General features: G+C 45.5%; 1 protein-coding gene across 1 annotated transcript in view; it reads left to right on the forward strand.

The window, feature by feature from the left end:
• The first annotated feature begins 3,937 nt into the window (after positions 1-3,937).
• FECH (ferrochelatase) overlaps positions 3,938-17,321 on the forward strand; it is a 31,455-nt gene continuing 18,071 nt past the window's right edge. The window contains exons 1-5 of the mRNA XM_063128213.1: positions 3,938-4,105; positions 7,129-7,246; positions 8,040-8,159; positions 8,286-8,434; positions 15,481-15,615. Coding sequence (XP_062984283.1) covers positions 4,033-4,105; positions 7,129-7,246; positions 8,040-8,159; positions 8,286-8,434; positions 15,481-15,615 — 595 coding nt within the window. The 5' untranslated portion in view covers positions 3,938-4,032. The remainder of the gene's footprint in view (positions 4,106-7,128; positions 7,247-8,039; positions 8,160-8,285; positions 8,435-15,480; positions 15,616-17,321) is intronic.

The raw sequence follows: 17,321 nt of genomic DNA on the forward strand, positions 1-17,321 counted from the left end.
GATACAGGGGACGGAGACGGGGAGGGAGGGCGGGGAAAGAGTGGGCAGGAGGCATGGGAGGGGATCAGGAGTGGATGGGGGGTCTTAATTAAAAAAAAACCACTTACCTTCTCCGGAGTCTTTGGGGCGCACGTGGCCTCTTTAACAACAACAAAAATGGCCGATGCTGCAGGGCTTCCGTAGCCCCTGCGTGTCATGTGTCTAGGAGCCGAGGCGGCGCACGCTAAAGTTAGCGCGCCGTCGCCCCGCCTCCATGCCGGCTTATCCGGCATGGTCTAGCAATGCCCAAAGTCTGTTGTACCAGAAGTGGTCTTACTTCTTTCAAGAGGGAAACAGGGTTTTGCATCCACGCATGTTAAAAAACTAATAGATAGGGAAGCAAAAGGACTCGCTACACAGAAAAACTGGGGCATTCCTCAGATTAACGGAGGGTGAAGTGAGGGCCTGTCCCTCATACTTGATAACTCTATTTACAGTATCTGAGGCAGTAAGCCTGTGTACACCAGTTACTGGGGAACATGGGTGGAAGGGTGCTGTTGCACCATGTCCTGCTTTGTTTGTTCCTGGCCACTGGGTGAATAGAGTGCTGGACTAGATGGACCCTCGGTCTGATCCAGCATGGCTCTTCTTGTGTCCTTATGTTCTTAAAACTTAAGAGTCCATTATTGCGTGATTGGAAGGGATCTTGAATCTCTTTGCAGTCTTTGGCACTAGGCTGTAACGGGACCCCCTGAAAGAACATTGAGACCAACCCCCAGCTCGTAACAATATCAACAGCTTTGCTGTCTACAGAGTAGGTTGGTTCTTTGGACAGTAGAAGTGGCTATAGACATGGATAAAATCGCTGCATAAATCATTTGTGCAAAAGCACAGCAGGGTCTGGTTCTTACATACTGGATGATTGCCCAACGTGTCCTCCTTTTATTTACTTCTTTTCTTTCTTTATTTCATTTCTATGCCGCCCAATAGCTGAAGCTTTCTGGGAGGACAAAAATTAAACTACAAAGTACATATGGAAGCTTAAAGCCACAATGTAGAAGTACAACCGGAATAAAACTGAGCAGCAATGCAGAGATTTAAAACATACAAGTTAAAACAGTAGAACTAAAAGACTATGATGCTAAAATACTAAAATAATAAAAAGGTCTTCGCCTGGCGCCGAAAGGAATTTAATGTAGGTGCCAGGCGAACCTCTAGGGAGCTCATTCCACAGCCAGGGTGCTCCAGGAGGAAAGGCCCTCTTCCTGGTAGCCACCCACCTCACTTCCTTTGGCAGGGGCTCAGAGAAGGACACCTGAGGATGATCTTAGCGTCCGGGCAGGTACATAAAGGAGGAGGTACTCTGGCAGCCAGTGGAGCTGGAAAAGTAGTGGCATAATGTGGACTCGTTGGCCACTCCCTGTTAACAATCTTGCTGCCCCATTTTGGACCAGCTGAAGTTTCCGAACCGTTTTCAAAGGCAGCCCCACATATAATGCATATATATGTTATATTCCACCCCAATCCCCCCAAAATAAAGACAGGCTGATCTGCTTGTTAGGCCCAATGTGTCTGGTTTAATTATTAAAAATCATGTTGGGGGTTTTGTGGCCGGGGCCCCTCCCTCCCTCCCTCTGTGTATGACTATCCAGAGCTGGATAGGTGCTTGAGGCAGGAGTCCAACCACCAGCTCTCTATATATGCACACACACAAACTCGGTTTCTCTCTAATTATCATGAGGACCCATCCAGCTGGACATGCTGTAGAATTCTCATTGAAACAAACAGCAGATGAATTACTCCATTCCTGCTTAATTTGGCCGGGGCATGTGCTGCAGAGCTTCCCTGTGACACCTGAGGAAAATGCTTCACCTTGCTTCCTGGCAGGGCTGTGTTCTGCCACAATCTGAAATAAAGGCTATTGTCTTGTCCTTCAAAAAGACACATCAGCCCATGCATTTGTAGTTGGTGTTTCCAGGTTGGCAGGCACAACAGAACTGTAAGAACATAAAAAGAGCTATGCTGGATCAGACCAAGGGTCCATCTAGTCCAGCACTGTTCACACAGTGGCCAACCAGCTGTTGACCAGATACCCATAAACAGGAAACAGGTGGAACAGCACCTTCCCACCCATGTTCCCCAGCAACTGGTGCATACAGGCTTACTGCCTTGAATACTGGAGGTAGCACACAACCATCAGGTCTAGTAGCCCTTGATAGCCTTCTCTTCCAGGAATTTATCCAATCCCCTTTTAAATCCATCCAAATTGGTGGCCATCACTACATCTTGTGGTAGTGAATTCCATAATTTAACTATGTGCTGTGTGAAGAAGTCCTTCCTTTTATTTGTCCTATAGGGGATGGTGTGTTTATTGACCTCATGCAATCACCGCATTTACCCTTGCTTAATATCCTGGAATACAAGTATGTTCTCCTCATACAGGATCTCCTCCCCCAACCATGAAATGACAAGATTGATTAATGCATCCCCTGTGGCCTAAAGCCCTCGATCCGTGAGCTCTTGTGGCATCTGGGAAAATCAGCTGCCTGTAGTGCTGGGCTGATAAACTGAAAAATATATGAACTGAGCAATTGGAATCGTGAGGCACGTACATTCCTAACCTCAGCAGAAAAACCTGCTATTTCAACTGGCTTCATGGCTGGTCGGAGCACACAAAATCTAGCCACTTTGCTTTGAATTACTTTAACAAACACACCCACCCACCCACCGCAATTTATGCTTACCGTAGAAACCTTACAAAGGCAAGATATCTAGAAAATGTTATTTGAAAAGATGTCTGGGGTGTGTGTGTGTCAAAGGATTGCTCTCTAAAAGACTAAAAAAATAGCAACTACACAACCAGCAAGCCCAAAAAAAAAAAAGTTTAAAAATAAATTAACGTTAAAATTATCCCTGTTTATAGCCGCTTATACTGTCCAAAGAACCAACCTACTCTGTAGACAGGAAAGCTGTTTATATTGTTATGAGCTGGGGGTTGGTCTCTATGTTGCAGCTTTAAGCTTTCATATTTTATATTTTATGCTGTACTTTGTGGTTTTAATTTTTGTCCGCCCAGAAAGCTTCAGCTATTGGGCCGCATAGAAATGAAATTGAGGCCTTAGCTAGACCTAAGGTTTATCCCGGGGTCATCCCTGCCTGCTCCAGGGATATCCTGTGTGTCATTTACATGAACAGGGATGACCCTGGGACGATCCCAGGATAAACCTTAGGTCTAGCTAAGGCCAAAGAAAGAAAAAAAAAAAGTAAATAAAAGGAGGACAAGTTGGGAAATCATCCAGTATAAGAACCAGGCCCTGCTGTGCTTTTGCACAAATGATTTATGCAGTGATTTCAGATGTTAAATACTTGGGGGTGGGGGAGAAATGTTTTAATTTGGCACTGCAAGCTCCAATCAGAACTCTTGTGAAGGCATTCCAAAGTCGAGGTGCCTCTATCACACCAATATAACCCACTTGCTTATGAGGGGAATAAACTGGAACCGAACCTCAATATGTACTCCCATCTTAAGACTTGATTTGATTTGTTACATTTACACCCTACCTTTCTATATATAAAAAAAGCCCAAGCCAGCTAACAATAAAATGCAATAGATAAGAAACAAGCAAAATTTATTATTTATTTATTACATTTATATCCCGCCTTTTTTCCTCCAAGGAACCTAAGGCTACGTACAACCATTGATTAGCGTGTCGTCCGAACTCGGCCACTATGTCAGCACGTGATTACTCTTCTTCCTTTGTCTTCTGACAGTGGCGAGGAGCGAGAAGGAGGCGGTCCCCTTCGCCTTCTATTTTTTTTTACTCAGGGGCCTTTTCTCTCTGTCTCTGTCATCGCTCCGCCCCCTTCGCTTGTCACAGCCAAGGCGTGCAAACGTGTGCAAGCCCTGAGAGAGAGCCTAGGCGAGAGATAAAAAAGAAAAGAAAAGAAAGGGGGCGTGGAGTGGGGGAAGCAAGCGTGGAAAGGGATGCACCAAAACAGCCCCGTTAACTTGAGAAAGGAACTGTGCTGCTCTGGTTGCTGCAGAGTAAGGGAATGTATTTAGTTAACACAAACATGGCTGCTGCCGCTGCTGCCTTCAGAGCTGCAAATCGTGTCTTGCACCCATGTAAGTGAATCAGTTGCATATATATATATATTTAAAAAGGGTTGTTGCAATGCCTCTTTTTATTTATTTTGCTAAGATGCTCCCCCACCCCATTCCCCATTCCAGTCCACCGGATGGGAGCTGGGAAGGGGTGTGAGCCAGTCCTTTTTTTAATTATTATTTTTTTGCAGTCGGATTTGCAAGCTGGCTAGGAGGTGTCACCGGAGGCCGAGGCGCCCTGGTCCTGTATCGCCTGTTCGCTTTCCCCGGGCAACTGGGGGTATGCGTGTGGGGTGGGTGGTCCGGGGGGACCTTCCGTGGGGTGCCTTGGGGGAAGAGAGGAGTGAGAAACGGCGTTATGCAAACCCTTTTGTGCAGAGCGCTCCGCCTGGTTTCTCTTATGTAAGTGGCTTCTGGCGAAAGCCGCTGCTTAAAAACCCAAAGAAAGAAACTACTAAAAGTGCTTTTCACCATTCTGCATGGCTCTATCCGGCTGGGGGCTTCTAAGAACTGGATTGGAGAGTTATTATTTGTAAAGCACGTTTTCCAGGCTCTGCGTAGATCAAGAACACCGGGCAAGTCCTGCTGGTCCTGAGCAAGCAAATAAGGGGTTTGTTTGTTGGTTGATTCTCCACGCCCCCGCCCCCCCCTCCAAGATCCCCGTAGTGTGTGTGCAAAGTAGCCCTCCCAGGTAGGGGTGACGGAGAGCGTGTGGTGTAAGCGATCCTCGGTTTGGGTGCGAAAAGGGATCGTCGGGTGTTGCTTCCAACAGGATCTTGTTACACAACGCGTCTGTTGGGAACGGGAGTTTGCATGGAGAGATTAGCACCCTTGGCAGGCGCTCGGGGTACGTGGTATCCGGCGCGCAACGGCGTCAGGAGGGGACCGCTGGAAACCTGTCTTCCCCGTGCAGGGAGCAATTTGTAGTGCCACGGAGATGTTTTGATGGCACGCCTCTAGGCCACAGTTTGTCTTTGTGTGCGTGTGTGTGTTTAGGGTTGTGTGCATGTGTCTTTGTCCCCTTGGATATTATTATTATTATTATTATTATTATTATTATTAATTTATATAGCACCAACAATGTACTTGTTGGTGCTATATCGACATGTGAACCGCCCAGAGAGCTTCGGCTATTGGGCGGTATAAAAATGTAATAAATAAATAAAAATAAATAAATAAATTCCTCTAATGCCAAGCTCAAGATTGTAGGCAAAATGGGGCCACTTAGGCAGGATCTACACTATTGCTTTAAAACGGTTTATAAAGGTATTGACAACTATTGGGGCCCAGGACACACTCCATATACAGTTTTCAAACCGTTTTCAAAGTGGTGGCCATCACTACAGGATGTAGTGATGGCCACCAATTTGGATGGCTTAAAAAGGGGGTTGGATAAATTCCTGGAGGCGAAGGCTATCAATGGCTACTAGCGCTGATGGTTGTGTGCTATCTCCAGTATTTGAGGCAGTGAGCCTGTGTGCACCAGTTGCTGGGGAACATGGGTGGGAGGGTGCTGTTGCACCATGTCCTGCTTGTTCATCCCTAGCCGATGGCTGGTTGGCCACTGTGTGAACAGAGTGCTGGACTAGATGGACCCTTGGTCTGATCCATCATGGCTCTTCTTATGTTCTTATGTCATATCATGCTTGGTATAGATCTGGCCGTAGCAGATATCTGCATGGTCCAGGTTTGCAGAACTACGCAAAAACTTTAAATGAAGAGGAGGGGAAAAATCCCTAAGGGACACTCCTGTCCTGTCCCTCCCCCATCTCAGCAGTTCTGTGAGGACTAAGCATGTTTAGTAGCCACAGAATGTTATCAGGATAAAAAATTACAATTGGGGGTGAGGGAGTGTGGAATGGCCTGTTAGAGGATGATATGGCCGGCTGGGACACTTCTTTTAGGAGATAAGGATAGTATATGCTGCCACATGGATTGTTACTGGGGTTAGTAGTACTAAATCAGATGTGTTTGGTTTGAGGAGCATCTTTGAAAATTTTGGAGTTTTTTTTTAATTGCATCTATCAATTAATTTCATGGCATTGATGCACATCTTTGCATGCATGAGGTCCCCCGCCGCATAAAATGACATTGGTGGCATGGATCTGATCACAATCTCTCCCATGCACACTGTTTGTTGAGTGGGCCTTGGTGTTGTAAACTTCCCTTCAAAAATAAAGCAAAACGTTAATGTGAGGCGCAAGCTGTGTGTTAGTGCTGCCAGCTTTACAAGTGGAAATGAATTACTTGCACTACTTTTTTTCAACTAGTGAGTAGATAAGAGACAGATGCTTCTCCTTGCTCACTTCCCCAGGCGGTCAACACCCATAAACCTACCTGTTGTTGTCATTATTGTTGTTGTTTATCACACCATTGGTATTCATAGAGCTTTACAAAGTACAAAACTGCAAGCTCGTTGTCAGGGAGTTGTCATATGAAATATAAAATGCCAACTTGTCATTTCCAAAATAATTTCAGAATGTCATTTTGTATTGTGTTTGTGTTCTGATTTTTACTGAAATTATATAAGTGTGTATGTAGATTCTCAAGAGAAATATTAGAGCTCCATGGGAGAGAACATGTTTTTGCATACAGAAAGGCCCCAGGGTCAATTCCTGGTAGGCGGTGTATTTAAAATTTATAGATAATTGTTTTGAATATAAAATCCCCTTTTCAAGTGAGATCTGCCCTATGAAACGGTACTGGCCATACTACCACAGCATTTGCTTGTTTAGATTGGGCTAAAATCTGTCCCATCCCATCTCCTTTCTGGTCCTGTGTCCAATTCAGAAATCCACACGCAGGACTTATCCAGTGCCCTCCAATATAGCTGTCTGAGGGTGATGGGAGTGGACCAGGTTAGAGACGGCTGGGTTCAGGAAATGAAAGTACTGTGCTAGATGGATCAAAAATCTAGCTCTGTAGACAGCAGCTTCTTACATGTTTTTTATATGTCAAATGTATTCATTTTTAAAAATCGAGTTAGTTTCCCTGGCAGGTAATGCATTAACTGTGTGTTAATTGTGTTTCCTTGCTCCACTTAGTTGCAAAAAACAATTGCTGCAGTCGAGTGAGAGTCCAGCTGCAATGGAGATACCAGTCAACAGCAGCAGCAGTTATACAAGCAAAACCAACAAAGCCTCAGATTCAACCTGAAAAGAGGTAGGACACGTCTCTGCATACATAGCTGTGGCGGAATGGATGGAAGTGGACCGAATGGTTTCGTTTGGCCTTATACAACTTCTCTAGTCGCCATCTTGTTATTAAACTCATATATGCCACCTTGAGTTCCCTGACGGAAGAAAGGCAGGATATAAATGTATGAAAGAAAGGAGGTGCCACCACCACACACACACACACACACACACACACATATACCACAATCCAGCTACGGATATTAGCCATTTTCTCTTTTATCGTGGATCGTATTTCAGATTTAATTGTTGTTTTAAGGAGAACCCCCCCCCTCTTGAATTCGTTAATGAAAGGTATTATGTAAACATTTTAAATCAGTTGGAAGGGGCCTATAAGGCCATCGAGGCATCTAGGATGGGAAGGCCCACAACCTTGCTAGGTCATTGGTTCCATTGTTGTACTGCTCTAACAGTCAGGAAGTCTTACCGCTCACACCTTTAGGGGAAAAGACTAAAGGAGGGGTTATGCTCAGTGGGCATAGAATACTGGCTGGGAGAGGGAAGAAAAGGGGGAAGGGGGAATGGAGAATTCCCTCTTTCCTCTTCAGGACTATTCATTTGCCTGCATGGAATTCCTAGTCACCTATATTGCTTTATGCTGTACCTCGAGGTTTCAATTTTTGTGAACCATCCAGAGAGCTGTATAGAAATGTAATAAATATATAAATACCTTTTATTTACAGTCCATTATATAGAGAGTGTATTAAAGCACATATAGTTACATTCATTCTTCTCTTTTTCTCCCCCGTTCCTCTCCATAGGAAACCTAAAACAGGGATCTTGATGTTAAACATGGGAGGTCCAGAGAACCTGGGAGATGTTCATGATTTCCTTCTTAGACTTTTCCTGGATAGAGACCTAATGACGCTTCCGGTCCAAAAGTAAGGAACTTCCGGTGCATATTCTTTGGCTGTCACACATTGTGCTGAATTGTTTGTTCTTGTTTTTAAGCTGGCACAAGGTCGAGCTGTGTTGCTCTTACTAACAGCTGTCTCTCCGTGTTCCAGTAAGCTAGCCCCTTTCATTGCGAAGCGGCGCACTCCGAAAATCCAGGAGCAATATAGTCGGATTGGTGGAGGATCGCCAATTAAGAAATGGACTGCTGCTCAGGGAGAAGGCATGGTGAAGTTGCTGGATGAAATGTCTCCTCACTCCGGTATTTGAAGCCTTTATTAGTGATGTCGTGATGGCCACCAATTTGGGTGGCTTTAAAGGGGGTTGAATAAATTCCGGGAGGAGAAGGCTACCCATGGCTACTAGTCCTGATGTGCTACCTCTAGTATCCAAGACAGTAAGCCTATATACACCAATTGCTGGGGAACATAGGCAGGAAGGTGCTGTTGCACTCATGTCTTGCTTGCATGTTCCTGGTTGATAGCTGGTTGGCTACTGTGTGAACAGAGTGCTGGAGTGGATGGACCCTTGATCTGATCCAGCATGGTGGTTCTTATGTTCTTATTATTCTTGTTCAGCTTTTTGTTGTGTGTGAATTTTTCTTTATCAGAAGAAATTGTACAGTAGTCTGTATTTTTTTTTAAAATGTAGAAGTCACACAATACATCCACAGCTAGTCTTATTGATGGCTTATTTGAAAGGAAAGTGAGGAATAGAATGTGTCTTGGAAGGTCATCTTGAAAGCCAGGATGGCTTAGATTTGAATTTGGGGGAGTCTGGTCTCAATTCCTCATACCTATCATGAATTATTTTCTGTGAAGAACGTTTGGCCTTCCAGATGTGATTGGCCTACATCTCCCATCATCCTTCACCCTTGGCCATGCTGGCAAGGTCTGATGGGAATTGCAGTCCAGCAACATCTGGAGGGGCACACATTGCCCACCTCTGCTATAAAATTGGATTCGGGTGTTTCTTTAACTTGTCATATGGTTAGGGTGACCATATGACAAGGAGGACAGGGCTCCTGTATCTTTAACAGTTGTATTGAAAAGGAAATTTCAGCAGGTGTCATTTGTATATCTGGGGAACCTGGTGAAATTTCCTCTTCATCACAACAGTTAAAGCTGCAGGTGCCCTGCACTCTTTTAAATCTGGTTACTCTAGTATAGCTCCTGCAGCTTTAACTGTTGTGCTGTAGAGGGAATTTCACCAGGTTCTCCATATATACAAATGACACCTGCTAAAATTCCCTTTTCTATGCAACTGTTAAAGATACAGGAGCCCTGTCCTCCTTGTCATATGGTCACCCTACATGTGGTAGTATTAGTATTATTTATTATTACATATCTATACCGCCCCATAGCTGAAGCTCTCTGGGCAGTTTTCATAAGATTAAAAACAATATACAAAATTTAAAACCACAAAAACATGCAACATGCCCAGAAACATACATCTAAAAACAACTATAAACTTTATAAACAACTATAAAAACAGATGCAGGATCAATGAAGCTCATCACATATTGCTAAATGCCTGGGAGAAGAGAAAAGTTTTAACCTGGCGCCGAAAAGATAGCAATGTTGGTGCCAGGCAAGCCTCATCGGGGAGCTCGTTCCATAATTGGGGGACCACCACAGAGAAGGCCCTCTCCCTTGTTGCTGTCTTTCAGGCCTCCTTCAGAGTAGGCACCCGGAGAAGGACCTTAGATGTTGAACGTAGTGTACGGGTAGGTTCATGTCGCGAAAGGCGTTCTATCAGGTATTATGGTAGCTTCCACCAATAGACAACTGAGTTGCTATCTGAACCATTCATCGCATAATCAGGACAATCTTTATATCATGGTTGTGTGGATCCATCCACTGTTGTCATTTATAGCTCAGCCTCAGTTGAGGGCTCGTTTTTTTTAAAGAATATTTTCCAATAATAGGATGGCCACCAACTTGGGTGCCCTTAAAAGCGGATTAGACATATTTGTGGATGAGGAAGTGGCTATTGGTCCTGATGGAAATATGCTACTTCCAATATCAGAGGCAGTGTGCCTCTCAAGGCTAGTTCCCGGAGAACATGAGCAGGAGAAGGCTTTTGCACTCATGTCCTACTTGTGGGCTTCCCAAAGGCATCTGGTTGGCCAATGTGGGAACAGCATGCTGGAGTAGGTAGACCTTAGGTCTGATCCAGCAGGGCTGTTATGTTCTTAAACTCTGGTGTTTCTTCTTGGGGCCAACCAATGCAATCAGCTGAAGTGGTATTTTAAGAAAGTAAGAATTGAATTAAACCAAAGATCCATCTAGTGTAGTTCTCTGTCTGCAGCAGCTAGGCAGAGGCACCTGCTAAGCCTCCCAAGCAGGGTATGATGGAGATCATTGGGTCTGAAGGCACCTCCAAAGTCTTCCAGCCCAATTCCCTACCGATGCAAGAAAACCACTGCTACAGCATCTCTGGTGGGTGGCCCTCCAGGCGCTTCTTAAAAAACTTCTACTGTAGGGAATGTGGAGAGGGGGTTGATTTAAAGGAGGTCCCATTTGGATGGGTTTTCCCCTTATATTGCAGTTAAGCAGAGAAACTGGCACCGGCTCTACCCAACGGTTGTGAGGTTCCTCCCTTGAATATAGGCCAGAAGATAAGGAAGGCCTAACAGTTCGCTTGTGGGTGTCAGTGACTAGCAGGGACATTGTGCAAACAGCCAGATGCAGCATGTGTTATATTCCTTCTAGTAAACCCTAGTTCCTCAGGGGAGAAGGCTAAGATAGAACCTTCTCATTTGCTAACTTTCTGTATTTTTTTTTTAAAGTGGGCAAGCATTTGGTCTAGCAATACGCTCCCGTCGCCCTCTAAGTTCGAAAGTAGGTTGTTTAGGTCAACTAGGTCAGTTCGTAGTTGAGGCGGGGTTTAGACAAGTGCAACGAAAGGAAAAGCAGGGAACCTATTAGAAAAGGCCTTTTTTAATCAGAGTAGGACTTCAGTGTATCCAGCACCCTTGCAACTTTAAAATGTTAAAACCAATGTCAGTGACTCCACCTGCATAAGGTGGGGCCATGGCAGCTACAGAATTCCTATTCTATTCATTTAAGCAAAGGTCTGTCTAGGGTGCAGAATCATGGCTGCCCCTACTCTTCTTTTTCTTCCTTTGTTTCTCTAATACCCTGAGCCATTGGAGTCTGGTGGCTCCGATGTCAGTGGGGCGATGAATCTGGTCCGGGTTTTAGGTAGAACTCTAAAGGAGCTATCCAAGGTGCTTCCGCTCTCTCGGGAGCTGACAAGCTACATCCCTCCCCACTCTCAGAAGGAGCAGGGTGGGGTCCCTCTTGCAGGGTCCCAAAACATCTAAGCTGGAGAAATAATTGACCTGGTTAGGAGTGAAAACCTCCCAGCTCATCCCAAGATAAGGTGATATCCAGGGAATGAGGCCTGCTCTTGTCAGCTAAAGCCTGATAAAATCGATTTGCTGTTTTAGGCAACACAGATCTCTTAGCAGCATTTTGGAACTCTATGAAGTCCATATTTCTGCTTGCTAACATACTCAATACACATCACCCCTTGGATTTCAGGGACATTCTCAAATGTTCAGCGTGCAGTGTGGCTTGTTAATCACCCTGAACAACCCAACAACAAACCATGGGTTCTCAAGGTGGTCTGTTCGAGAAAAGTAAGGCACACAGTATGGTTAACAAGCCACCTCGCGGAAAGTGGCCTGGATTCAGACAACATGCTAATCCACAGTTTGACAAGCCTCCTGTGGTTCAACAACCGCTGGATGTGGGTTAGCGTGTTGAACTCAGTCGGTGTCTGTGACTTCCTTCTGGCAGCACCTGGAGTTCCCCATCTGACTCATTTTAACTTTAGTCCCTGGAATCTTCCCACCTGTAGAGCAGAGGGAAGATGCACCTGTAGAGCAGAGGGAATAATATGCATTATTCCTCGCTTGATCGCAGCATCCGGTGATGTGTCAATCAGCCGTTCCAGATCAAAACCACAGGCAGGACTTTGATGTCTCCTGTAACAGCGTTGGTTCTTGCGGGTTTTCAAGGCGCTCACCTGCAAACTGCAAGAACGGCGAATACATGTTCTTGACACCGGGAAGCACACTGAGACTTATCCTTCAGGCAGGCAAGTCAGTGGCTTTTTAAAAAAATAAATACAATGAAATTAGTCTGTTGAAGAGACTGGGGACTTGGAGCATTAAGTTAATGGTTTTGGGCGTGTTATCTGCTCTTGTCAGACCTCATCACTCCCTCTTATTTTACAATGTGTTCTCCCAAGCGAAAGCCGCCCTTGTCTTTATCTATTTGTACATCCTTTGCATCTTAACTTGGACTCTCATTATGTCACAGAGGCCTTCTTCTGCTCCTTTTTACAGCGGCTGCATGCTAATGTTTTTGGTTTTTTTGTGGGGTTTTCTTTTCTTAGCTAAGTATTTACAAGGGTGGCCAAAGGGAAGAGCAACTCTTAGGACCATGTGCCTGCGACTCTGGCATGGTGGAAATATTTTGCCTCTCTTTCAGCATGGATGGCTTATCTAGGGTTTTTCTTTTCCACTAATGAAATCGCATCAAGTTATCATCTTATTGTCAGTATTTTGGTAGAGGGTCGTTGGGAGCTTTTATATGCTGTTTTTCTTTTGCCTGCTAAAAGGGCTCAGGCCGCTCGCCTAAAAAGAAACAGGCAAGCCAGCCCTCCTCTCTTCCGGTTCAAAAAAGTCAGGAGTAGAAAGTTTAAAGCCAGCGTTTCCCCACCCTAAATCCCAAGTAGGTATTTTATTATATTGAGCGGTATATAAATATTAATACATAACTAAACCTGGTGTGCCCTTCAGTAGTACAGCATTGCTGACTATTGGTCATGCAGGCTGAGGCTGATGGGAGTTGAAGTCCAAAACATCTGGAGGGCACCAGGTTGACCCAATTGAGCCAAAGATTGGAATCCCATTGATGTCAGTGGGAGAGTTGAGCACTATAAAGTGCTTAACTTGGGGCTGGATCGGGCCCAATGTAAGTGAGTAATTCTGATGCCTTGCCATGTCAAGATCCTTTGCGGCTTCTTTCCATCTTTCTAAATTGTATGCCCACCCACCATGGTGAAACATATGTTGCGCATTGACCTTCTTCCTCTCCTTCTAGGATCAAAAAAATTCCCCCACAGTAAAGGTACCTTCTAACATGCACAGAGCCGTGCTAGAAAGTACCAAAAATTCATTTAATCCTGCAGTATTCTGTTTCCCACAATGCCCCCCCCCAATGTCCTTGAGAAGTCCACAAGCAAGACATGAGGGTAATAGAAGCCCTCTCCTGCTGCTTTTCTCCAGGAACTACTAAATTCGAGATAGTCTGCTTCTGAGCGTGTTCGGAAGAGGGCAATGAGGATAATTGGGTCTGCAAACAAAGCCCTATGAGGAGGGACTGAAAGAACTGGGCCTGTTTAGCCTGGAGAAGAGAAGGCTGAGGGAAGACATGATATCACTCACCAAAGACTTGAAAGGTTGTCACACAGGCCGTAGCTAGACCTAAGGTTTATCCCAGGATCATCCCGGGTGCGTCCCTGCCTGAGCGCTGGATGCCCTGTGTGGCACTTAGATGAACAGGTTTGACCCCAGGACAATCCTGGGATAAACCTTAGGTCTAGTTGCAGCCACAGAGGAGGGCCAGGATCTCTACTCGATCATCCCAGAGTGCAGGACACGGAATCATGGGCTCAAGTTACAGGAAGCCAGATTCCAGATGGACATCAGGAGAAACTTCCTGACTGTTAGAGCAGTACAACAATGGAACCAGTTATCTAGGGAGGTTGTGGGCTCTCCCACACTAGAGGCAGCTGGATAGCCATCTGTCAGGTATGCTTTAAGGTGGATTTCTGCATTGAACAGGGGCTTGGACTCAATGGCCTTATAGGCCCTTTCCAACTCTACTATTCTATGATTCTGTGAACATGGAGGCTGTATATAGCCATCGTGACTAGTAGCCATTGATATCTTGGGTCCATGAATTTGTGACTAGTAGCTATTGATAACCTTGGTCCATGAATTTGTGTAATCCCCTTTTAAAAGCCAGGGTGGTGTAGAGATTAGAGTGTTGGACTGGGATCTGGGAGGTCCACGCTCTACTCGGGGCATGAAGCTCGCTGCATGACTTTGGGCCAGTCAGTGACTCTCAGCTTAACCTACCTTATACAAATCTATGGTGCCACCACACTTAGAATACTGTGTACAGTTTTGGTCAATAGCACCTAAAAAAGATATTGTAGAACTGGGAAAAGTGCAGAAAGGGGCAACTAAAACCCAATGGAGCAACTACCCAATGAGGGAAGGTTACAATTTTCATATTCTCCCAGGCAATTGAGTTTTTGTTGTTATTAAATCTGTTACTGTATTTTTAAATCTTTACCCCCTGCAGTTTTTCCTTTGGCTTTATACTGTAGTTTTAAACTTATGAAAGCTTTATGTTATGTTTTATCGTGCTGTGTTTTAATTGTTCTGAACCTCCCACAGAGCTTTGGCTATTGGGTAGAGTATAGAAAGCTCTGGCGTGGGCTGGTCCATGAAGTCACGAAGAGTCGGAAACGACTGAACGAATAAACAACAAAAGAGTATAGAAATGTAATGAATATAAAACAAATAAATAGATTGCACACATTGTATTCACAAGGTCTGGGTTCAATCGGCGGTATCTCCAGTTTAAAGGACCATGTAGCCAGAAAACATAGTGGGGGGGTGGGGATTATGGCTTTCCAGATGTTTTGGCCTACAACTCCCATCATCCTTCAGTGTTGGCTGTGCTGGCTAGGGCTGATGGGAATTGTTGGAGGGCCACAAGTCCCCAACTCCTGCCCTAAACTGGTGCCAGAGAAGACATTACTAAGTGTTGACAAGGCCAGACACAAGATCTCTCGCTGCCTGAGGTAAAGGACAAAATGTCACCCTCCTTCCCATTACTTGTACAAAACGTAATCAGCCTGGCAGTTGAATCTTGCATCTGAGGACAGCAGACTAGCTTAGCAGGCACAGACAGTGGCATACACAGTAGTGTCCTCCAATGTCTTGTCACTGCCATGTCCACCACCTGAGGCAGCTGTGTCATTCGGCCTCATGACAGGGCCGGTCCTGAAGATGGGCAAGTTGTCTGACCTGGGATAAGGCCATGTGGGTGACTTCCTGGCCCTTCCTCTTAGCAGCAGCTCTTTGGTTAGCCTCAACTAAATCCCAGGAGTGCATTGCTGAAAACTCTCTACTGGAAAATGTGCCTCTGAGGAGAATTCTTTTCCCCTCCTTGCTTAACGAATGGGCAGGCAAGTCACTAAGCTGTATTCTGCTTCCAGGCCCTCACAAGTACTACATTGGTTTCCGCTACGTCCATCCCCTGACAGAAGAAGCCATTGAAGAGATGGAGGAGGATGGTGTCGAAAGGGCTATCGCTTTCACACAGTATCCACAGTACAGCTGCTCCACCACAGGTGAGCTTGGTACCTGAAGAATGGGATTGCGACGCCACCACCTCACACACAAGGCTTTGATGCGCACACCTCCCTCAGGCTAAGCACCACCACTTAAATACCTGAGGAAGGGGTAAAAAGAAAAGTATAACCTTTCTCTTATAGCAGAGGGGAAAGGTAAGGAGCTTTGGAAGAGGCTTTTCTGTGAATATAGCAGGCTGAAGGTTTAATGTGATGTGTTTATTTATTTATAAACCAATAGAGCAGGAGACACAGCCTAACTGACACAACACATGGTTTTATGGTAGCAAAATAAAGAAAATGTGTATTGTTGTTTACAGTTCTTAGTTCCTTAAAATTCTATTCAAAACCTGCCTATTCTTAAGAATACTGGTAGTAACAAATCTAATAATAACAATCCTTAGTCCCTATGATCTTATTTTCACTCACTCCTCACACAACACCTGACAAGAAATCACACAGCTAAACACATCTACCCTCCAAACCCAATCACCAACTGAACCCCAAAAACCACTCAGCTCCCCCCATTTCTCCCCCCTTTCCACAGCATCACCAGCCACGCCCACTCAGTCCAACATTCTGTACTCTAAACATATTCACCTAAGGGACTAGAAATGTGGGTAACGCCACAGGGATCGACTTGATGGCTTCCAAAAATGAGGTTTAATCTAAGCTGGGGGTGAGCCTTGGGACTGCTTACACGTTACGGCTCAGGCCTGGAATATGTGAGGGGATAGCAAAGGGATTGTTCTGAGCGTGTCTAGAGTGTTTCCCCCCCACTCCCCATTGAGTTATCGCATATCGCAATCTGCCCTACAGAGCTGGCATTCAGGGGCAGGCACACCTATCTGGTTCTGGCATCCAGACCCTAACACTTCTTAAAAACAACAATTGCTCAGAACGTTATGGCTTTGGGTATCTGCGGTTCACGGTTACATCTGCCTTCAGCCTGTTCCTCTTTGGCAGCCATCACAACTTGCTTTCCTTGAGAAGTGTTGGACAACTCCTATCACTCCCTAGCCAGCAAGGCCAATAGCCATGCTGACTGGGGATGATAGGAGTTGTTGTCCACCGCATCTCAAGGGCATCAGGTTGGGGAAGGCTGCACTGTGGTTTTGGGGTAGGGAAAGAGCTGTCGTTGTATGCTTATAAGAGCAGCGTAGAAAACTGCCTTATACTGCGTCAAACCATTGGTCCATCTAGCCCAGTATTGTTGACACTGACTGGCAGTGGCTCTCCGGGGCTTCAGTCTTTCTCAGCACTACTCGGAGATGCCAGGATTGAACCAGGGAGGGGTTCTGCCTGCGAGGCACGTGTTCTACCACCGAGCTATGGCCCGATCCATATGTGGACAGGAGCAACGTCAGTACAGGGGTCTCCTTTGCCAGTTTGGTTCCCCCTGCTGCTGTTCGTACAGGTTCTTGTGGTCCTGCGTCATGTGGTGAAGGGGTGGCACCCAAGGGGGAGATGTCTTGAGTCAGATGTCATGTGAATGGACACAAAGAAGAAATGGGATTCAAAACTTGATTGAAAGGGGGGGGAAAGTGGTTTAGAACCATTGACTATCGGTTGCAGGGGAGAGTTGTCTTCATGCCCACGGTTGTGGGCTTCCTAGAGGCATCTGGCTATGGCCACGGCAGCCTCAGTGGTGTCACTAGGGTAAGACTTCAGGGAAGATGCCCAGGGCCCCACTCAGCAGAATGAGC

This window comes from Elgaria multicarinata, chromosome 6 (assembly GCF_023053635.1).
Source record: "Elgaria multicarinata webbii isolate HBS135686 ecotype San Diego chromosome 6, rElgMul1.1.pri, whole genome shotgun sequence".
NCBI classification, from domain to species: domain Eukaryota; kingdom Metazoa; phylum Chordata; class Lepidosauria; order Squamata; family Anguidae; genus Elgaria; species Elgaria multicarinata.